This window comes from Oncorhynchus nerka, linkage group LG24 (assembly GCF_034236695.1).
Source record: "Oncorhynchus nerka isolate Pitt River linkage group LG24, Oner_Uvic_2.0, whole genome shotgun sequence".
NCBI lineage: Eukaryota > Metazoa > Chordata > Actinopteri > Salmoniformes > Salmonidae > Oncorhynchus > Oncorhynchus nerka.
The window spans coordinates 68,861,622-68,886,277 of NC_088419.1; the positions used below are offsets into that span (position 1 = coordinate 68,861,622).

The window sequence follows — 24,656 nt, forward strand, 5'->3', positions numbered from 1 at the left end:
CGGACGAAGAGAGAGCAGTAGGAGTAGCAGTGTTATCTGTGGTGATCCATGTTTCCGTCAGTGCCAAGAAGTCGAGGGACTGGAGGGAGGCATAGGCTGAGATGAACTCTGCCTTGTTGGCCGCAGATCGGCAGTTCCAGAGGCTACCGGAGACCTGGAACTCCACGTGGGTCGTGCGCGCTGGGACCACCAGATTAGGGTGGCGCGGCCACGCGGTGTGGAGCGTTTGTATGGTCTGTGCAGAGAGGAGAGAACAGGGATAGACAGACACATAGTTGACAGGCTACAGAAGAGGCTACGCTAATGCAAAGGAGATTGGAATGACAAGTGGACTACACGTCTCGAATGTTCAGAAAGTTGAGCTTACGTAGCAAGAATCTTATTGACTAAAATGATTAAAAATGATACAGTACTGCTGAAGTAGGCTAGCTGGCAGTGGCTGCGTTGTTGACTTTGTAGGCTAGCTGGCAGTGGCTGCGTTGTTGATTCGGGGGCTAGCTGGCTAGCTAGCAGTGTTGATTACGTTACGTTGCGTTAAAAGAACGACAATAGCTGGCTAGGTAACCTAGAAAATCGCTCTAGACTACACAATTATCTTTGATACAGAGACGGCTATGTAGCTAGCTATGTAGCTAGCTACGATCAAACAAATCAAACCGTTGTACTGTAATGAAATGAAATGAAAATGTGATACTACCTGTGGAGCGAGGCGGAATGCGACCGGGTTGTTGAGTTCTATTCGGTAGACGTTGGCTAGCTGTTGGCTAGCTAGCAGTGTCTCCTACGTTAAGGACGACAAATAGCTGGCTAAAATTAAGATAATCACTCTAAAACTACACACTCTAAACTACACAATTATCTTGGATACGAAGACAGCAAAGACAACTATGTAGCTAGCTAACACTACACTAATCAAGTCGTTCAGTTGAGGGTAATAGTTTCTACAGTGCTGCTATTCGGTAGACGGTGGACGTTAGCTAGCTGGCTAGCTGCTGGGCAGATAGCAGTGTAGACTACGTTAGGACGACGAAATACGATAATTACGCAATTATCTTTGATACAAAGACGGCTATGTAGCTAGCTAAGAAGAAATTGCTAAGATTAGACAAATCAAACCGTTGTACTATAATGAAATGTAATGAAATGTAATGAAAAGTTATACTACCTGCGGACCGAAGTGCGGATGCGACTGCTCGCTCCAACCCGGAAGTAGATGTTATTTAGTAGATGTGTACGGAAATAGATTTGTACAGTCCAGTGTGTGTGTGTGTTGGTAGATTCCAGTGCAAGAGAGATGATTGAATCACCCAAAATGAGTTCCCACAATCCTGACAAAAACACTTGTATTTGATGTAATTGTTATCCTTTCCCCAGTAAGGGTCTGAGCTATAGCACTGGGGATCATTCATAAGAGAGTAGCTTGACTTTAACAATAGCTACAGTAGTGTAACTGATTGGGTTTAAACAACACTGTCAGCCTGCTGAGTTACTGTGAAGCCTAGGCAGTCTCATTTTTCCTATTCATATTAGACATCTTTGTCGTCTTGGGTTGGGTTGTTCTTTTCATGTCCTTTCTCTCTCTTCTCCAATACTTATCTCTCTCTCTCATCTCTAACTCTCTCTCACCCTCTTCCTCATCCCGCTCTCTTTCTCCATCTTTCTATCTCTCTCACCCCCCCTCTCTCTCTGTGTGACAGATGTAATGGAGGATTCTTTCATTAGGTGTGTTAGGCACAGCAGGTCACAGCCTCAGCAGACATTTAATTACACCACACATGCACGCACACACACACTCACACACACTCTAACTGGGTTAATTCAGCTGTGACAGGAAAGGCTGTGATGGAGCATGGTAATAATATAAACCACTCAGCAAGAAAACTAACCCTAGAGCTATACACATCTACCTCTCCCGTTCTCTCACACTCTCTCTGTCTACCTCTCCCGTTCTCTCACACTCTCTCTGTCTACCTCTCCCGTTCTCTCACGCTCTCTCTGTCTACCTCTCCCGTTCTCTCACGCTGTCTCTGTCTACCTCTCCCGTTCTCTCACACTCTCTCTGTCTACCTCTCCCGTTCTCTCACACTCTCTCTGTCTACCTCTCCCGTTCTCTCACACTCTCTCTGTCTACCTCTCCCGTTCTCTCACACTCTCTCTGTCTACCTCTCCCGTTCTCTCACACTCTCTCTGTCTACCTCTCCCGTTCTCTCACACTCTCTCTGTCTAACTCTCCCGTTCTCTCACACTCTCTCTGTCTACCTCTCCCGTTCTCTCACACTCTCTCTGTCTACCTCTCCCGTTCTCTCACACTCTCTCTGTCTACCTCTCCCGTTCTCTCACACTCTCTCTGTCTACCTCTCTTGGCATTTCATGTCGCTCACATGCCGGAGAGACATTCTAATGGAAGGTGTGTGTGTGTGTGTGTGTGTGTGTGTGTGTGAGCACGCCTATACAGTGCCGAGAAATATTTGTCTGATTTTCGCATATTTCTGATTTATTTTACTAGGCAGGTCAGTTAAGAACACATTCTTATTTTCAATGACAGCGTAGGAAGCGTGGGTTGTTCAGGGGCAGAACGACAGATTTTGACCTTGTCAGCTCGGGATTCGATCTTGCAACCTTTCGGTTACTAGTCCAACTGTCACGTTCTGACCCTAGTTCCTTTGTTTTGTCTTTTGTTTTAGTATGGTCAGGGCGTGGGTTGGGTGGGTTGTCTATGTTAGTTTGTCTATGATTTTCTATTTCTGTGTTTGGCCCTGGTATGGTTCTCAATCAGAGGCAGCTGTCAATCGTTGTCCCTGATTGAGAACCATATTTAGGTAGCCTGTTTTCCATTGTGTTTTGTGGGTGGTTGTTTCCTGTTTAGTGTTGTTGTAACACCTTTCAGGACTGTTTATTTGTCGTGTTTGTTGTTTTGTCTAGTGTTGCATATTTCATTAAATAATATGAACACTTACCACGCTGCACCTTGGTCCTCCTCTCCTTCCCCAGACGACAAGCATTACACCAACGCTCTAACCACTAGGCTACCTGCCACCCCTGATACTGAATATGATCAGATCTTCAACCAAAACCTAATATTAGATAAAGGGAACCTGAGGTTCTGACTGTGGAATGCAGTGCTTGGTTTTCAGCAGGAATAATGCCAAAAAAGCACCTGGAAGCAGCTGCATGATCATCAACACTCTTGGAAGAATGTCCTATGGACAGATGATTCAAAATTATAACTTTTTGGACTACATGGGTCCCATTATGCCTGGTGAAAACCAATCACTGCATTCCACAGTCAGAACCTCATGCCAACCTGTCAAGTATGGTGGGGTTGGTGGTGTGATGGTTTGGGGATGCTTTGCTGCCTCAGGACCTGGACGACTTGCCTTAATAGAAGGAACCATGAATTCTGCTCTGTATCAGAGAATTCTACAGGAGAATGTCAGGCCATCCGTCTGTGAGCTGAAGCTGAAGCGCAGCTGGTTCATGCAGCAAGACAATGTTCCAAAACACACATTCAAGTCTACATGAAAATTACTAAAAAGCAACACATTTGATGTTTTGGAATGTTTTAGTCAATGTCCAGACCTAATCTCAATTGAGATGTCGTGGCAGGACTTGAAACGAAGCAGTTCATGCTTGAAAACCCACAAATGTCGCTGAGTTACAGCAGTTCTGAATGGAAGAGTGGGCCAAAATTCCTCCACAGCGACGGGAGAGACTGATCAACAACTACAGGAAGTGTTTGGTTAGAGTCATTGCAGCTAAAGGTGGCACAACCAGTTATTGGGTGTTTTGCGCAATTACTTTTTCACACGGCGATATTTGGTGTTGCATAACTTTATTTATGAAATAACTATTAAATTGTGTTATTTGTCCAATCAGGTCCCCTTTATTTAATATTAGATTTTGGTTGAAGATTTGATAACAGTCAGTAATAAAACAAAATGCAAAAGTAGAGAAAATGAGAAAAAGGGCAAAGACTTTTTCACGGCACTGTATGTTCTGTTGGTCTGTAAGTGACAGCCAGTCATAGTGGCTGAAGAAAGCAGGATTAAATACGGCTATGGGTGTCAGGTAGCTTAGAGGTTACAGAGCAACTGTAGGGTTTCTGTCATCAGTACCTCAGTACTTACTGCAGTTGTTCTCTTCAGCAAGACACTTAACCCCTAAACACCTGGTCCCAATGCTTCCTGCCTGCCTGTCGTATGTGGGTGGTGCTTCTAATCTCAGGGTGATGGAACAGGGTAAAGGTCCAGAGTCAGCTGAAAGAGAGATCAGTCTAAACACTCATGCCCTGAGGATCTTTCTCTCTCTCTCACTCTCCTCCTCTCTCCCTCTCTATTGTCTGAGAGGAGTACTCCACTCAACACAGAAGATAACATAGAGAAAGGAGCAAGGACAACACACACACACACACACACATTCAATACACACACAGAGATAATAAAGAGCATGTGGAGAGAGGGGAAACACAGAGAGCGGAGATAAGAACAAAATGTCATGCCATCATTCAATAGAATGGGGAGGAAGAGTGAGAATGGGGAGGAAGAGAGAGAATGGGGAGAAAGAGGGAGAGAATGGGAGAAAGAGAGGTTGAATTGGGGACCTAGCAGTGCGTTTGTGTCTGTTGTTTGAGAATGAGAGGAATACTGAAGCCATTTGCCAATCAAATGACAGCAGAATACTGTGTGGCTTTCTTGTTCTTGACTGTGTACTAATACTCTCTTTCCAGCTGGATCATAATGAGAGGTGCGTGTATGGTAATGTGTGTGTACTGTACTGACCCTGTGTGTCTCTGTCTCTCAGGGCAGGATCGGAGCGAGGCCGGGTTGATCAGGCGGTTTAAGGGGGATGGCGTTCGCTACAAGGCTAAACTTATCGGTCTGGACGAGGTCACCGCTGCACGCGGAGACAAACTCTGTCAGGACTCCATGATGAAGCTCAAGGTGACTGTGTTTGACCCTGAGGCTAGGGAATGAGGGGGAAGGGGAGGATGAAGATGGGCGAGAGAAGCAGTGAGGAGGAGGATTTTGGCTCCTATCTCCATTACATGTGCAAGGGCAGGATGGGGTGAAAAATGAGAGAGGTGCTGAGAAAGGAGACAGAGGCAAGGGTTGATGGGCGAATGAGGATGAGGACAGGGGTAAAGAGTGGAGGTAGATGGTCCATTGATCAACCTGTTTCCCAATTTGCTCATCCAGACAGAAAATCCATCCACACACACACACACACACACACACACACACATAGTCACTACCAATCTGTCCTCTTCCAACTCAAATCTTATTTGTCACATACACATGGTTAGCAGATGTTAATGTGAGTGTAGCGAAATGCTTGTTCTTCTAGTTCCGACCATGCAGTAATATGGAACGCGAAGTGAGGCGGCCATCTCTCTCGGCGCCGGAAGTACTTCCCTGCTGTTCTCCATCTAAAGTCAGTAATGTGTGTATATGTGTCTATAACCCTGTCGTGTGTGTATTCTGTAGGGTATAGCAGCGGCAGGGTGGTCGAAAGGAGACCACAAACAGAAGGTGTTTCTATATCCTGTCTCTTTGTGTCTGTTCTGTAGGGTATAGCAGCAGCAGGGCGGTCTAAAGGAGACCACAAACAGAAGGTGTTTCTATATCCTGTCTCTTTGTGTCTGTTCTGTAGGGTATAGCAGCGGCAGGGCGGTCGAAAGGAGACCACAAACAGAAGGTGTTTCTATATCCTGTCTCTTTGTGTCTGTTCTGTAGGGTATAGCAGCGGCAGGGCGGTCGAAAGGAGACCACAAACAGAAGGTGTTTCTATATCCTGTCTCTTTGTGTCTGTTCTGTAGGGTATAGCAGCAGCAGGGCGGTCGAAAGGAGACCACAAACAGAAGGTGTTTCTATATCCTGTCTCTTTGTGTCTGTTCTGTAGGGTATAGCAGCGGCAGGGCGGTCGAAAGGAGACCACAAACAGAAGGTGTTTCTATATCCTGTCTCTTTGTGTCTGTTCTGTAGGGTATAGCAGCAGCAGGGCGGTCTAAAGGAGACCACAAACAGAAGGTGTTTCTATATCCTGTCTCTTTGTGTCTGTTCTGTAGGGTATAGCAGCGGCAGGGCGGTCGAAAGGAGACCACAAACAGAAGGTGTTTCTATATCCTGTCTCTTTGTGTCTGTTCTGTAGGGTATAGCAGCGGCAGGGCGGTCGAAAGGAGACCACAAACAGAAGGTGTTTCTATATCCTGTCTCTTTGTGTCTGTTCTGTAGGGTATAGCAGCAGCAGGGCGGTCGAAAGGAGACCACAAACAGAAGGTGTTTCTATATCCTGTCTCTTTGTGTCTGTTCTGTAGGGTATAGCAGCGGCAGGGCGGTCGAAAGGAGACCACAAACAGAAGGTGTTTCTATATCCTGTCTCTTTGTGTCTGTTCTGTAGGGTATAGCAGCGGCAGGGCGGTCGAAAGGAGACCACAAACAGAAGGTGTTTCTATATCCTGTCTCTTTGTGTCTGTTCTGTAGGGTATAGCAGCAGCAGGGCGGTCGAAAGGAGACCACAAACAGAAGGTGTTTCTATATCCTGTCTCTTTGTGTCTGTTCTGTAGGGTATAGCAGCGGCAGGGCGGTCGAAAGGAGACCACAAACAGAAGGTGTTTCTATATCCTGTCTCTTTGTGTCTGTTCTGTAGGGTATAGCAGCAGCAGGGCGGTCTAAAGGAGACCACAAACAGAAGGTGTTTCTATATCCTGTCTCTTTGTGTCTGTTCTGTAGGGTATAGCAGCGGCAGGGCGGTCGAAAGGAGACCACAAACAGAAGGTGTTTCTATATCCTGTCTCTTTGTGTCTGTTCTGTAGGGTATAGCAGCGGCAGGGCGGTCGAAAGGAGACCACAAACAGAAGGTGTTTCTAACTGTCTCCTTTGGAGGGATCAAGATCTTCGATGAGAAGTCTGGGGTAAGTTTCAGTGTGTGTGTGTGTGTGTGTGTGTGTGTGTGTGTGTGTGTGTGTGTGTGTGTGTGTGTGTGTGTGTGTGTGTGTGTGTGTGTGTGTGTGTGTGTGTGTGTGTGTGTAAGATATTGCTCCAGGGGGACCTGTTAATGAGGCTGCTCTAAGGAGTCCCAGGGGAAATCAGGGGGACCTAATTGAAACTACCTCAGTAGATCAGAATACAGACCTGCTTTATCGTCTGATTGGCAGAGAATAGCGTCGCAGTCTGTCTTCCTCTGTGTGTATCTTTGTGTCTGGTTACTGGGGGCTTTGTTTGTGGTGCCTCTTATGTGCCAGGCTGCCACTAGAGGTGTTTGTGTGTGTGGCCTTGCCTTTCAACATCCCACACTGCAACCATATTGCTTACATCCCCATCCCTTCCTTCCTCCCTCCCTATGGATAGATGAGCTGGATTGGTGGTTGGATGAATGGATGGATGGATGGATGACCTCTCATGGAGGAGGGAAGGTCATGGAGGGAGGAGCTGTCTGAGATTGAAGAGAGGCGCGAAGGAACAATCTCTCCTCCGTCCCCACAGAGGACGGACGCTCGTGTTCTCTCTTTCTGTCACGGATGAATGGAACACCCAGGAGGGGTGGAGAGAGGGCGAGGCCTTTAACAGAAAAATAAAAAGTGTGTGTATGTCATCCCCTCTCCAGCCCCAGCTTAGTACAAGACATCTGGGTTCCAGTCCAATCTACAGGCATGGGATGTGTGTGTGTGTGCTTTCATGCGTACTTGCATGGGATCACAGGGCCTCTCCTGCTGGGGGGGGGTGCTCTTATTATTGTCAGGTCAGTCAATGGGAGAAATGATAATCATCAGCCTAGTTAATCAATATAGGACACATCAGTCACACAGAGTTGCTGTCTCCTCTCGTACCACTGTAGCTACTGCTGTGTGCTCTGTAGTACTGTCAGCTCTGTCAGAGCACTGTGTGGGGTTGACAGATGCACAGATTTGGGCTCCATGCTATTTTCTGAGATTGCCTCTGTCTGTAGTGTCACATCCAGGGAGAAAATGTAGTGATCGACTCGACTGCCTGCAGTGACGCGACTCTCATTGTCACATACATACACTGTCACACATGCACGCACACGCAGCACGCGCACAGACGCACAGTCCCAGCTCTGGTTCACTGGGACAACCAATGCCATCTGCCATGGGCACAGCCATCCCTCCCTGGCACAAACCACTCTGGCTAAACTGGAGGGAGTAGGGGAACTAAAGACTGTTAAATGTAGCATGCGGGAGGGTGCGTGTGTGTGTGTGTGTGTGTGTGTGTGTGTGTGTGTGTGTGTGTGTGTGTGTGTGGAAGAGGTCTAATCCCCCCCCCCCCCTCCTGCCTGGCACAGAGACACAACACGGAGGCTCACAGGGAGTAGTGGGACTGTATCCCTCCGTCTGGCCACTTCCTGCTGAGGGCTGCCTGAGCTCTGAACAGAACTACTGCCAGATCATCCTCTCATCTATTCATCTCTAGATCAATGGTTCTGTCTGTGATAACTTTGTGTTTCTGTCTGTCTCAGGTCCTCCAGCACCACCATGCTGTCCATGAGATCTCGTACATCGCTAAAGACATCACGGACCACCGAGCCTTTGGCTACGTCTGTGGGAAGGAGGGAAACCATCGCTTCGTAGCTATCAAGACCGCTCAGTCAGTGAGTACCACACAATTTGTGAATGTGTGTGTATGTCCATGATCCCTATTGCCCTCTGCTAGCCACGGGGAACATTGTCCTGTTGACATTTAGATAATGACCCTTGAATCAGCTCTCAACAGATAGACACATGCAGAGCACTGTCTGCCCTGCTGCTGTGGCGTGTGTGTGTGTGTGTGTGTGTGTGTGTGTGTGTGTGTGTGTGTGTGTGTGTGTGTGTGTGTGTGTGTGTGTGTGTGTGTGTGTGTGCATAGAGAATAGCGATAGTCTATATTCTCACTATTTTGTTGTTGTCTGTGTCTTAAATTCCTGTGGGCAGGTTCTGCGTGTCGACAGAATCTGCCTGGATGGAATGGTATGCGTGAAATAATGAACTGCAGTAGTTTTGGTCTTTGGGTTTTCTTCACTGGTTATATGGACTAGGGGTTTAAACATTAAAACATTTAAATGAAATTGGGATCATTAACGTTAAGGAAATGTTCTTTTTAAAATGACGTGATTTCTTTTGGGTTCCTATTACAAAGTATGTCATTGCCCTTTTAAAACGCCACTGCCCCTGTTTACAACAACAAGAATTAAGGCTGCAAGCAGCGTTGCCGGGGTTCAAGTTGTGGCCCACTGTGCCACCATCCTGACAGATTGGACACGGATGAGCTACTTCCGTACTCCTTACCATGCTTGGAAAATATCAAAACTGAACATCAACCAGATCATGCAGAATGCTTTTGATGTATACTGAAGAAAAATATAAACACAAGGAGTTCTGGTTCAGCATGTGGATGGAGAAGAAGCTTGTGGACGAGGCTCCTACACATTAGCTCATTTTGCCAAATTTGTACTTTGCATTCCACTTTCTTAAATATCATTTGATTGATGAGTTCGTAAGTTACCTTTTTGATTCAAATGTCACATGACCAGAGGAGCAGAAGACCTGTAACGTTTCAACCGCGATGGCAAACGTGAATGGTAATGTCGCCGACTCCAGTCCAACTGTTCCAGAGCCTCATGCGGTCACACTCCCCACAGATCTTCAGAACCTCCGTACGGTTCTGGTCTCGGAAATTACAGCTACCATTGCCACTCAGCTCAACACTGCCATTGATGCTGCTCTGGCCCCCTTCTCTGCCATCCTAGATGGTGTCCGAGCCACTGCGGATGAACAAGGCCACAGAATTGACGGCTTTGAACATGACCTGTGTGACTACAGTGACCGCATAGTAACTTGAGAAAACGGTCGCCCATCTGAGCTCCGAAAAATAAAAGCTGATCGACAAGACAGAGGACTTGGAATCCCGTTCTTGCCGTTGCAATCTTCGTGTTGTTGGTATAGCAGAGAAACGTGAAGGAGGGAACTCGTCCAGCTATCGTTCAATCACCCCGAAGCTGGATAGAGTCCACTGCATTGGCCCCTCCCCAGCGGGTGGAGACGACAACTCCAAGCCTAGAGTGTTTATCATCCATTTTCACTACTACGGTGACAAGGAGCACATCCTCCAGAGGCAGGGCAGAGACCAGCTACACTTCTGCAGACGCAAGGTGTTCATCTTTCCTGACCTCAGCTCTTTTCTTGGTGACATTAAAGCTAAGTTATTCGATGTGAAACGCAAACTTCATGCGAAGAAAGTTAATTTCTCACTCTGCTTCCCTGCTCGTCTGCACATTGAACATGCCGGGGGGAAGCTACAGTTCGACTCCCACGAGGACACCCAGCATTGGTTCGACAGTCACTTATGAGCCGTATCTTGGATCTATGACCTACTCTTTTGCCAGGTAGCATGCATAGTCTAGCCTCTAAGTTGAAGGTATTTTTTACAGAAGGGCATTTCTTTTTCTCCCTGTTGCCATTAAAAATGACTGATACTGTCTTGTATGGTTGTCATTTAAGCTACACATTTGGGGGGTCCTTTTTATTTGGCTAGATGACTAATGCATGGCTTCAATTCCAGGCTTTTTATTTGGCTAGATGACTAATGCATGGCTACAATTCCAGGCTTTCTATTTGGCTAGATGACTAATGCATGGCTACAATTCCAGGCTTTTTATTTGGCTAGATGACTAATGCATGGCTACAATTCCAGGCTTTCTATTTGGCTAGATGACTAATGCATGGCTTCAATTCCAGGCTTTTTATTTGGCTAGATGACTAATGCATGGCTTCAATTCCAGGCTTTCTATTTGGCTAGATGACTAATGCATGGCTTCAATTCCAGGCTTTTTATTTGTCTAGATGACTAATGCATGGCTACAATTCCAGGCTTTTTATTTGGTTAGATGACTAATGCATGGCTACAATTCCAGGCTTTTTATTTGGTTAGATGACTAATGCATGGCTACAATTCCAGGCTTTTTATTTGGCTAGATGACTAATGCATGGCTACAATTCCATGCTTTTTATTTGGTTAGATGACTAATGCATGGCAACAATTCCAGGCTTTTTATTTGGCTAGATGACTAATGCATGGCTACAATTCCAGGCTTTTTATTTGGCTAGATGACTAATGCATGGCTACAATTCCAGGCTTTTTATTTGGTTAGATGACTAATGCATGGCTACAATTCCAGGCTTTTTATTTGGTTACATGACTAATGCATGGCTACAATTCCAGGCTTTTTATTTGGTTAGATGACTAATGCATGGCTACAATTCCAGGCTTTTTATTTGGCTAGATGACTAATGCATGGCTACAATTCCAGGCTTTTTATTTGGTTAGATGACTAATGCATGGCTACAATTCCAGGCTTTTTATTTGGCTAGATGACTAATGCATGGCTACAATTCCAGGCTTTTTATTAATGCATGGCTTCAATTCCAGGCTTTTTATTTGGTTAGATGACTAATGCATGGCTTCAATTCCAGGCTTTGTATTTGGTTAGATGACTAATGCATGGCTACAATTCCAGGCTTTTTATTTGGCTAGATGACTAATGCATGGCTACAATTCCAGGCTTTTTATTTGGCTAGATGACTAATGCATGGCTACAATTCCAGGCTTTTTATTTGGCTAGATGACTAATGCATGGCTTCAATTCCAGGCTTTTTATTTGGCTAGATGACTAATGCATGGCTTCAATTCCAGGCTTTTTATTTGGCTAGATGACTAATGCATGGCTTCAATTCCAGGCTTTTTATTTGGTTAGATGACTAATGCATGGCTACAATTCCAGGCTTTTTATTTGGTTAGATGACTAATGCATGGCTACAATTCCAGGCTTTTTATTTGGTTAGATGACTAATGCATGGCTACAATTCCAGGCTTTTTATTTGGTTAGATGACTAATGCATGGCTTCAATTCCAGGCTTTCTATTTGGCTAGATGACTAATGCATGGCTACAATTCCAGGCTTTTGCAGAGCTTTCCTCTGTTGTTTTTTCTTTATTTTTGTCTAGATACTTACTGAAGGACTTTTCACCACTTTATACGCACATACATTCGTATGTGTACAGACACTCGGCCTCTTTCGTTTTTGTATTTTGGTTTTCTGTTGACCTTCTTTACCGTTTTGTGAATACCTTTTCAAGTGTATTTCACGACTGGGGCTATGGAGCCTCTCCGCGTTAGGATAGGAAGGTTTTCTTTTTATATTTTATATTGTATATTTAACACCTAACACAGGCTTCAATAGCACTTCTCCTTAAGAAGGGGAAAGACCCCACTTCCTGTTCTTCATTTAGGCCCCTAAGTCTCCTTAATGTGGATGTAAAGGTGCTGGTGAAGGTGATAGCGAGGTGTCTGGAAGTAGTCTTACCAGGATTCATATCACAGGAACAAACCGGCTTTATAAAGGACAGATATTCATTTTTTTACATTTGTGACGCTGTTTAACATGATTTATTGTAAACAATTCTCCAACTTCCCTGAGGTGGTAATCTCCCTAGACGCAGAGAAGGTATTCGACAGAATTGAGTGGGAGAACCTATTTGCTGTTCTTAAAAAATTTGGATTTGGGGACAAATTTAGCTCATGGATCCGTCTCTTGTATACATCTCCCCAGGCCAGTGTCTGTACCAATGACACCCGTTCTGATTATTTTGTCCTGGAATGTGGGACACACCAAGGCTGCCCACTGTCCCCTTCATTATCTGTCGCAAATTGAGCCCCTTTCAGTAGCTTTACGGGCATCCTCCTCTTTCCAATGTGTAAAGGAGTTGAACAGAGGTTATCATTATATGTAGATTATTTGTTACTCTATGTAAATAACCCTGTAACCTGTTTACCTTCTATCCTTTTTATTCTGGAGAACTTTGTCACCTTCTCCGGTTACAAGCTGAATCTCCAGAAAAGTGAGTGCTTCCCAATCAATCCAGCAGACAGGCTTGCCCTTTTGAGCGCTACAGCTCCAGCAGACAGACTTGCCCTTTTGAGCGCTACAGCTCCAGCAGACAGACTTGCCCTTTTGAGCGCTACAGCTCCAGCAGACAGACTTGCCCTTTTGAGCGCTACAGCTCCAGCAGACAGACTTGCCCTTTTGAGCGCTACAGCTCCAGCAGACAGACTTGCCCTTTTGAGCGCTACAGCTCCAGCAGACAGACTTGCCCTTTTGAGCGCTACAGCTCCAGCAGACAGACTTGCCCTTTTGAGCGCTACAGCTCCAGCAGACAGACTTGCCCTTTTGAGCGCTACAGCTCCAGCAGACAGGCTTGCCCTTTTGAGCGCTACAGCTCCAGCAGACAGACTTGCCCTTTTGAGCGCTACAGCTCCAGCAGACAGACTTGCCCTTTTGAGCGCTACAGCTCCAGCAGACAGACTTGCCCTTTGAGCGCTACAGCTCCAGCAGACAGACTTGCCCTTTTGAGCGCTACAGCTCCAGCAGACAGACTTGCCCTTTTGAGCGCTACAGCTCCAGCAGACAGACTTGCCCTTTTGAGCGCTACAGCTCCAGCAGACAGACTTGCCCTTTTGAGCGCTACAGCTCCAGCAGACAGGCTTGCCCTTTTGAGCGCTACAGCTCAAATCAAATCAAATCAAATCAAATTTGGATTGATGGCAGCATTCGCGTGAAACTGAAAGCGCGAACCACTGCTTTTAATCAGGGCAAGGTGTCTGGTAACATGTCCGAATATAAACAATGCAGCTATTCCCTCCGCAAGGCTATTAAACAAGCTAAGCGTCAGTACAGAGACAAAGTGGAATCTCAATTCAATGGCTCAGACACAAGAGGCATGTGGCAGGGTCTACAGTCAATCACGGACTACAAGAAGAAAACCAGCCCAGTCACGGACCAGGATGTCTTGCTCCCAGCAGACAGGCTTGCCCTTTTGAGCGCTACAGCTCCAGCAGACAGACTTGCCCTTTTGAGCGCTACAGCTCCAGCAGACAGACTTGCCCTTTTGAGCGCTACAGCTCCAGCAGACAGACTTGCCCTTTTGAGCGCTACAGCTCCAGCAGACAGGCTTGCCCTTTTGAGCGCTACAGCTCCAGCAGACAGACTTGCCCTTTTGAGCGCTACAGCTCCAGCAGACAGACTTGCCCTTTTGAGCGCTACAGCTCCAGCAGACAGGCTTGCCCTTTTGAGCGCTACAGCTCCAGCAGACAGGCTTGCCCTTTGAGCGCTACAGCTCCAGCAGACAGACTTGCCCTTTGAGCGCTACAGCTCCAGCAGACAGACTTGCCCTTTTGAGCGCTACAGCTCCAGCAGACAGACTTGCCCTTTTGAGCGCTACAGCTCCAGCAGACAGACTTGCCCTTTTGAGCGCTACAGCTCCAGCAGACAGACTTGCCCTTTTGAGCGCTACAGCTCCAGCAGACAGACTTGCCCTTTGAGCGCTACAGCTCCAGCAGACAGACTTGCCCTTTTGAGCGCTACAGCTCCAGCAGACAGACTTGCCCTTTGAGCGCTACAGCTCCAGCAGACAGACTTGCCCTTTTGAGCGCTACAGCTCCAGCAGACAGACTTGCCCTTTTGAGCGCTACAGCTCCAGCAGACAGACTTGCCCTTTGAGCGCTACAGCTCCAGCAGACAGACTTGCCCTTTTGAGCGCTACAGCTCCAGCAGACAGACTTGCCCTTTTGAGCGCTACAGCTCCAGCAGACAGACTTGCCCTTTTGAGCGCTACAGCTCCAGCAGACAGACTTGCCCTTTTGAGCGCTACAGCTCCAGCAGACAGACTTGCCCTTTTGAGCGCTACAGCTCCAGCAGACAGACTTGCCCTTTTGAGCGCTACAGCTCCAGCAGACAGACTTGCCACTTCAGGTTAGCCGCTCTGGTTTCAAATACCTTGGAGTTGAACGTAAATCGTTCATTACATGCTCTTTTTTCTGCAAACTTTGCTCCCCTTGCACAAATGAAAACTGATTTTCAGAGATGGGGTAGCTTACCACTATCACTTAATGGAAGGATTAATGCTGTAAAAATGAACAGTTTACCCAAATTCCTTTATCTATTTCAACCTACCCCATTGTTTTTTCCAAAGTGTTTTTTTAAAAGTCAATCAGTCAGGCTGTTACCACATTTATCTGGGGAGGAAAGGTACCCAGAGTCAGTAGATATTTACTTTAGAGGTTCATATTTAGTGGAGGGCTGGCACAACCCAACTTTTGATACTATTTCTGGGCAGCCAACTTTCAGAAATTTCTACTCTGGTTGCATGCTCCAGATACCCCATTGTGCCACATAGAGGCACATTCCTATATTTCTTATTATCTTCCTGCTTTACTCTGCTCTTCTCTCCCAACAATCCCCTCTCGCCATACTCGCAATCCTCTAGTGCTGTCTACACTTAAGATTTGGTACCAGTTTTGAAGACATTTTAAATTCTCAGCTGCATCTACTATGGGTCCTATTGATAATAATCACTTTTTCCCCACACTTCTCTAATATATAATGCTTTCTCTAACTGGACAAGGAAAGGTATTAAGTTCTTCCAAGACTTTATATGTAAATATACTTTTTTCTCATTTTCCCAACCTGGCCTCTAAATACTCTTTGCCTCCATCTCACTTTTTCCGTTACCTTCAAATCAGGCATTGTGTCTCCTCCCAATTTTCTGGCTTCCTTGCTCCACCCCCTTGCCAACCCTGGGATGGCATATTGACTATATTACCTCGACAGAAAGCAGTCATTTCTCAGATCTATCTGTGAATTTTGTCATTGGACAAACACTTCACCAACAAAATTAAATCTGCTTGTGAATGGGAAATGCCTTTAAATTGTTTAACTTGGGTCAAACATTTTGGGTAGCCTTCCACAAGCTTAAAAAATAAGTTGGATGAATTTTGGCCCATTCCTCCTGACAGAGCTGGTGTAACTGTCAGGTTTGTAGGCCTCCTTGCTCGCACACGCTTTTCCAGTTCTGCCCACACATTTTCTGCAGAATTGAGGTCACGGTTTGTGATGGCCACTCCAATACCTTGACTTTGTCGTCCTGAAGCCATTTTGCCACAACTTTGGAAATATGCTTGGGGTCATTGTCCATTTGGAAGACCCATTTTACGACCAAGCATTAACTTCCTGACTGATATATCCACATAATTGTCCTCCCTCATATGATGCCATCTATTTTGTGAAGTGCACCAGTCCCTCCTGCAGCAAAGCACCCGCACAACATGATGTCTGCCACCCCCGTGCTTCACAGTTGGGATTGTGTTCTTCGGCTTGCAAGCCTCCCCCCTTTTCCTCCAAACATAACAATGGTCATTATGGCCAAACAGTTATATTTTTGTTTCATCAGACCAGAGGACATTTCTCCATAAAGTATGATCTTTGTCCCCATGTGCAGTTGCAAACTGTAGTCTGGCTTTTTTATGGCGGTTTTGGAGCAGTGGCTTCTTCCTTTCTGAGCGGCCTTTCAGATTATGTCGATATAGGACTCGTTTTACTGTAGATATAGATACTTTTGTGCCTGTTTCCTCCAGCATCTTCACAAGGTCCTTTTCTGTTGTTCTGGGATTGATTTGCACTTTTCGCACCGAAGTACTTTAATCTCTAGGAAACAGAACGCGTCTCCTTCCTGAGCGGTATGATTGTTTGTACAGATGAACATGGTACCTTCAGGTGTTTGGAAATTGCTCCTAATTATGAACCAGACTTGTGTAGGTCTAAAAAGAAAATCTGAGCTCTTGGCTGATTTCTTTTGATTTTCCCATGATGTCAAGCAAAGAGGCACTGAGGTTGAAGGTAGGCCTTGAAATACACCCACAGGTACACCTCCAAATGACTCAAATTATGTAAATTAGCCTATCAGAAGCTTCTAAAGCCATGACATCATTTTCTAGAATTGTCCAAGCTGTTTAATGGCACAGTCAACTTAGTGTATGTAAACTTCTGACCCATTGGAATTGTGATACAGTGAATTGTAAGTGAAATAATCTGTCTGTATACAATTGTTGGAAAAATTACTTGTTTCATGCACAAAGTAGATGTCCTAACCAACATCCCAAAACTATAGTTTGTTAACAAGAAATGTATGGAGTTTCAATGACTCCAACCTAAGTGTATGTAAACTTCCGACTGTATATAAGTGTTCTACTTCCTCTCCCCCTCTCAGGCAGAGCCAGTGATCCTGGACCTTCGAGACCTGTTCCAGCTCATCTATCAGATCAAACAGAGAGAGGAGATGGAGAAGAAAGCCCAGAAGGACAAACAGTGTGAACAGGCTGTGTACCAGGTACACACACACAAAATACACACAATGTTTACTATCTGATTATTGTTGGTGCTGCTGCCTCTATCGTCAACTGCACTGATCTTCTTCCCTCTCTCCTTTCTCCCCCTCTCCATCCATCCCTATGTCTTCAGACTATTCTGGAGGAAGATTTGGAGGATCCTGTCTACCAGGTAACTTCTAAACACTAATCAGAATGCTTCTCTATGCTGTCTATCCAATCAGTATGTTTCTTTTTAATGCTTCTTTCAATCTCCTTGCCTGTTTATCTGTGTCTGTGGGGAGTCCCAGGATTATTTTCAGATGAATGGAGGTGTGTGTGAAGTTTTCTGGGATTGCTTGCGGGCGAGACTTACAGATGATTCTGTCTGACCAATCACATCTTTGCACCATATTCTCAGCCTGTCCTTTTTCTTCAATTCCTATTTCCTATTTTTCTCTTTATTCCTCCTCTCCTCTCCCTGCTGCCTGTGTTGTAGTACATTGTGTTTGAGGCGGGACACGAGCCCATCCGTGACCAATCAGAAGAGAGCATTTATCAGGTACAAGCCTCTCCTCTCTGCTTGGATCGGATTAGTGGAGTTGTGTGAGTGATAGGAGCAGGGTTCCAATGGGATAGAGATGATTTGAGAATACCCTCAGGGTCATTCCATGTCATTTCAACTAGCCATTTCAACAAGCCATCTCAGATTGTTCTGAAATTGTTTTTTCGTAGTTAGAAAAAGATACCATTGGCATTCCAGCAATGTTCTTTTGTTGAAATTTAATTAGATCTCTGAGAAATTAAGGTAATTTGATTGCACCCAAATTGTCCCTTTAAATGTATAGGATTGATATAATATTCAATACATATAGTACCTATCATCCAATTTGGGCCCCCAAAAAATCTAGCTACATTGAGTAGCTCCATACTACTTGTAAGACAGAGAACTGATACTATATATTCGTTGTTGTGGTGGAATTGCCGTGGGATATCTGTGAGTGGCTTTTGACCATTTCTTTAGATTCCTCATGTTTAACTCATTGTTAGAATCGGATGTTAGGTACTATATTTATTAAATATTATATTAATCGTATACATTTAAATGGCCAATTTGGGTGCAATCAAATTACGACCCCTCACCTACAGCTTCACTATTGACAGACACACCACTGAAACCTGAGAGAACAATTAACACACATGCATGAGTAAGGCAGACCCCTCCTCCTTCCCCTTCCTCCCTCTTTTTCTGAGGAGATGAAGGAGGGAGTGGGAAAGAGAGATTAATCACCAGGCCCTTGCTTGATCTTTCAAAATAATAGAATGAAAATAGGGCATGCTCTAACACACACACACACACACACAAGAAGACGTGTTAGAATCGTGCAACAGAGGAACCAACAGATGAATAAAGATGTCTGCCTCTGGAAATAAACAACCAGAGAGATGGAGAGATGAAGAAGGATGAGAGAGGAAATAAACAGGAGAACGAGAAGAGGAGAGCGAGGGATTAGGAAAGACGGAGGAGAGATGGAGGGAGGAGAGATGGAGAGAGTATTCAGGCGGTGGTAGTTATCTGTGGTAGTCAGACTGTTATGACAGACAGACGTTTTTGTCCCATCACCTTTTTATTCACGTTTCCATTAACGTTTCCACAGCAGATCAGTCAGGTGGATTAGTTTGATAGTCTTACACTTCAGGGACAATCAATCATCAGTCAATAGAACAAAACGCAAATAAAACATATAGAGACATTTCCTGTATCAATCTGTCTGTCTGTCTCAAAAGTCCACAGAGTAGTTGCCAAGAGTAGTGGCCAAGAGTAGTGCACTACATGATGAATGTGGTGTCATTTGAGACAAAGCCACAGACAGACAGACCAGTTTATTACATGTCTCTCTCTGTGGTAAGACTACATTGATCCACTTTATTGGAGAGGGAGAAGTGGGGGACTTAGCTGGGAGAGAGAGAGAGCTGTTCATACATATCAGACTGATACTCTAAATGAAGCCTCAACTCATATATTTGAATGCAGATTACATCACTCATTCTCTCTCTCTCTCTCTCGCACGAATGCACGTACACACATGCGCACACACACGCGCACACACACCCTCAGATGCAAGCTATAAGGGACAATAATGTCCAGGCTTTAGTCTCTATATATTTGGCTGTAAGGATTTATTTTATAGTCTTGTATTGCTTTGGTATTTACTACAATTGGTACTTTCTGGTACATTAAAAATGAAGGTTGTCATGGTAACAAAAGCTAACGTGTGGTTGGTGGGCTTTGTGGTGATTGGTTGGTTGTCCAGGTTCCGACCAGCCAACAGAAGGAGGGGGTATATGACGTCCCCAAGAGACACCCAGTGAGTCCAGCTGTGTGTGCCTGTCCCCCTTTTGTGTCCCCCTTGGTGCTATGGTGTGTCCTGTGGATACTCTGTGGTGTGGCTTTGTGGTGGTGCTGGTCGGAGTCACTGTGTATGTGGATAGGAGTGGGTTTGGGTGGGGTTTGCTCTGTGCTAGGCGCTGGTTGCATGCAGTGTAGTGTGTGTGTGTGTGTGTGTGTGTGTGTGTGTGTGTGTGTGTGCGCATTGCATGCAGTGTGGTGTCGTGGTGATGCATGGCTGGCTGTGGTCTGCTGGTGAACAAACATACATGATCTGACAATACTAGAACGAAAGATATTGGTAAGAGAGAGTGTGTGTATGTGCACGCCTTTGTGTGTGTGTGAGTGTCATCCCAGTTGACCTTGATCGTGGTCAGGGTGCAACGTAACTCTCCATGTCCTTTATGATCTTATTGAACATGGTAGTTAAACATCTCTGTTTCATTAGCTAATAACTCCATCTTCAGAACCACTATAGTAGCTATTCTACACCTGTTACAACTACTCCATCTCTGACACCTGTCTAAAAAAAACATTCTAAAACTAGGGTGTGAGCCTCACTGTCTGTGTAGAAATTTCTCAATCTGCCACCTTCCTCCTATACTCCCACAGGTCTCTCCTAGCTCACACTGCAGAACACACACACACACACACACACACACACACACACACACTGTGCACTGTCACACACACACACACTGTGCACTGTCGTAATCAGACGGTGTGGGTTATGGCTGTCGGTTTTGTCTTGTGTTGCTTTTGAGGCTTATGGTATTTACCAGTGAGATCCCACAGCCCTACTGCTCTCCTTAACCACCCCACAACACCGACACCTATTGGCTTTGTGTTTGATACATACCTGTGTGTGTCTGGTGTTATAATACGGTGCTATGGTCAGTAGGGTCTGAAACCTCTGTCTAAACCATATGCGTCACGATTATTTAGTCTGTCGCCTTCTGTCTCTCAATGCTATTAACCAATAATAAACCAATAACACACACACACACACACACACACATAAAACAGACAAGTACGACTTCAATCTCCTGAGTCCTTGACCCTGTGTGAGTTTACACAGTCTGTTGATTCAACAGAGGTCAGCCAATTGTCATCTGCCAATGAAGGACAAGTAGGCTAGTGTGCGTGTGCATGTGTGCATCCATGTGTGTGTCTGTGTTCAGTGAGACAGGAGCTCAGGGAGGTGGGTGTTAATTAAGGGGGCTGCATTAATCGTATGCAAAACCATGCCCATGCTAATTACTGTTTCCTCAGAGACCAATAATTGAAAGGTGGTTGTCGCAGTGATGAGGAGAAAGGGATGGGCAGAGAGAGAGACTGAGATGGATAGAAGAGGCAGGAATCTGTGTAATGAGGAGTGTGTGCATGCATGCGTGGCTATATAAAGGGGGTACCGAGTCAATGTGAGGGGCTACATGTTAGTTGAGGTAATGTGTACATGTAGATAGGGGTAAAGTGACTACCCTGTCTCCATATGTCTGTATTTGTTTGAGTGTATGATACATCATGTCTGTGTTTCTATCCTACCCTCCATCCATGTGGCTGAATGGTCATCATCATCACCAACAATAACATCATCACCAACATCATCCATCATCAACAAGCACACCATTATCAACAACATCATCACCAACAACATAATCAACAAAAACAACATCATCAACAAAACATCATCAACAACAACATCATCCATCACCACCACCAACATCATCACCACCAACAACATCATCACCAACAACAACATCATCATCACCAACAACATCACCAACAACAAAATCATCATCGCCAACATCAACATCATCACCAACACTATCATCATCGCCAACATCAACATCATCACCATCATCACCAATAACATCATCATCACCAACATCCATAAACATCATCATCACCACCAACATTATCATCACCCCCAACATCCATCATCATCACCAACAACATCATCACCAACAACATCATCATCCAACATCATCACCAACAACAACATCATCATCATCAAATACAACATCACCACCAACAACAACATCGACAACAACATCCATCGTCACCAACAACATCATCATCAGCAACATCATCACCAACAACAACATCATCATCATCATCAAATACAACATCATTATCACCAACAACAACAACATCCATCGTCACCAACAACAACATCCTCAAAATCATCACCAACATCAACATCATCACCAACATCACCAACATTCATCACCAACATCATCATCATCAACATACTCATAACCATCATCATCAACAAAACATCATCACCAACAACAACATACTCATAACCATCATCATCAAAAAACATCATCACCAACAACAACATACTCATAACCATCATCATCAAAAAACATCATCACCATAACCAACAACAACATACTCATCACCATCATCACCAACATCATCATCACCAACAACAACATCGTCACCAATAACATCATCAACATCATCATCACCAACATCATCATGATCAACAACACCATCCTCACCAACAACATCACCATCATCACCAACATCATTATCACCACCAACAACATCATCACCAACAGCATCATCACCAACACCACATACATCATCACCACCACCATCATCATCATCACACACATCATCATCATCACCAACAACATCACCAACAACATCATCACTACCTTATCATCATCACCAACAACATCATCATCACCGACAACATCATCATCTTAATTACCAACAGCAACATCATCACCAACATCATCATCACCAACAACAACATCATCACCAACATCTTCACCAACAACAACATCTTCACCAACAACAACATCTTCACCAACAACATCACCAACAACAACTTCATCATCACCAACAACATTATAAACACCAACATCAACACCACCAACAACATCATCACCAACAACAACGCCATTAGATTAACCATCACCAACAACAACATTACCAAACACATCATCATCACCAACGACATCATCATCAACATCATCACCAACAACAGCATTATCATCACCAACAACATCATCACCACCAACAACAACACCATTATATTAACCATCAACAACAACATCACCAACAACATCATCATCACCAATGACATCATCACTACCTTATCATCATCATCACCAACAACAACATCATTATTAACCCCAACAACATCATCACCACCAACATCATCAACATCATAATCATCACCAACAACAACGCCATTATATTAACCATCAACAACAACATCACCAACATCATCATCACCAATGACATCATCACTACCTTATCATCATCACCAACAACAACATCATCACCAACATCATCATCAATAACAACATCACCAATGACATCATCACTACCGTATCTTCATCACCAACAACAACATCATCATCACCAACAACATTATAAACACCAACATCAACACCACCAACAACATCATCACCAACAACAACGCCATTAGATTAACCATCACCAACAACAACATTACCAAACACATCATCATCACCAACGACATCATCATCAACATCATCACCAACAACAGCATTATCATCACCAACAACATCATCACCACCAACAACAACACCATTATATTAACCATCAACAACAACATCACCAACAACATCATCATCACCAATGACATCATCACTACCTTATCATCATCACCAACAACAACATCATTATTAACCCCAACAACATCATCACCACCAACATCATCAACATCATAATCATCACCAACAACAACGCCATTATATTAACCATCAACAACAACATCACCAACATCATCATCACCAATGACATCATCACTACCTTATCATCATCACCAACAACAACATCATCACCAACATCATCATCAATAACAACATCACCAATGACATCATCACTACCGTATCTTCATCACCAACAACAACATCATCACCAACATCATCACCAACAACATCATTATCATCCAACATCATCACCACCAACATCATCATCGTCAACATCACCAACAACATCATTATCATCCAACATCATCACCACCACCAACATCATCATCATCATCACCACCAACAACACCATCATCATCATCCCCAATATCATCATCACCAACAACATCATCATCAACATCATCATCACCAACAACACCATCACCAACAACAACATTATCACCATCAACAACATCATCATCACCAACAACAACATTATCAACAACAACATTACCATCAACAACAACATTACCAACAACAACATCATCACCAACAACAACATCATCACCAACAACAATATCATCACCAACAATAACATCATCATCACCACTGACAACATCATCATCACCAACATCAACATCATCACAAACAACATCATCATAACCAACATCATCTTCATCATCATCACCCAAACAAAATCATTGTCATCATCAACAACCACATCATCATTATTATCATCACCAACAACATCATCAACAACATCATCATCACCACTGACAACATCTTCATCACCAACAACAACATCATCATCACCACTGACAACATCATCATCACCAACAACAACAACATCCTCAATAAAAACAGCAGCCAGTGGAGAGCCACTCACTGATATATATATATTTTTAAATTGTACCTTTATTTTACTAGGCAAGTCAGTTAAGAACAAATTCTTATTTTCAATGACGGCCTAGGAACAGTGTGTTAACTGCCTGTTCAGGGGCAGAACGACAGATTTGTACCTTGTCAGTTCGGGGATTTGAACTTGCAACCTTTCGGTTACTAGTCCAACGCTCTAAACCACTAGGCTACCCTGCCGCCCTGGACTGACCTGCTCAACTCTAGTCTTCATAAACTTCTTGGTGCAGCCTGACAGGGTTATAAGGGCAATACAAATGATAGATGAGAAAATGCACACTCACTGAAAGTTCTTTATTTAAGAAATGTTATTTTTATAACCTCTGCTGCTACTAATGAATGTAAAACGACAGTATCTAAAGACTGAAGGAAGAGAGGGGAGGGTGGTGGGGGGTAGAGAGAGATGGAAAGAGTGAGAGGAAGAGAGGGGGAGGGTGGTGGGGGGTAGAGAGAGATGGAAAGAGTGAGAGGAAGAGAGAGGAGGGTCAT

The 24,656-nt window shown here is 44.5% G+C and overlaps 1 protein-coding gene across 1 annotated transcript in view; it reads left to right on the top strand.

Annotated features, from left to right (window-relative positions):
• The window catches only part of LOC115122978 (disabled homolog 1-like), a 119,710-nt gene that overhangs the window by 60,869 nt on the left and 34,185 nt on the right, over nt 1-24,656 (top strand). The window contains exons 3-9 of the mRNA XM_065009090.1: nt 4,801-4,940; nt 6,812-6,910; nt 8,473-8,604; nt 17,090-17,209; nt 17,341-17,379; nt 17,686-17,748; nt 19,502-19,555. Coding sequence (XP_064865162.1) covers nt 4,801-4,940; nt 6,812-6,910; nt 8,473-8,604; nt 17,090-17,209; nt 17,341-17,379; nt 17,686-17,748; nt 19,502-19,555 — 647 coding nt within the window. The remainder of the gene's footprint in view (nt 1-4,800; nt 4,941-6,811; nt 6,911-8,472; nt 8,605-17,089; nt 17,210-17,340; nt 17,380-17,685; nt 17,749-19,501; nt 19,556-24,656) is intronic.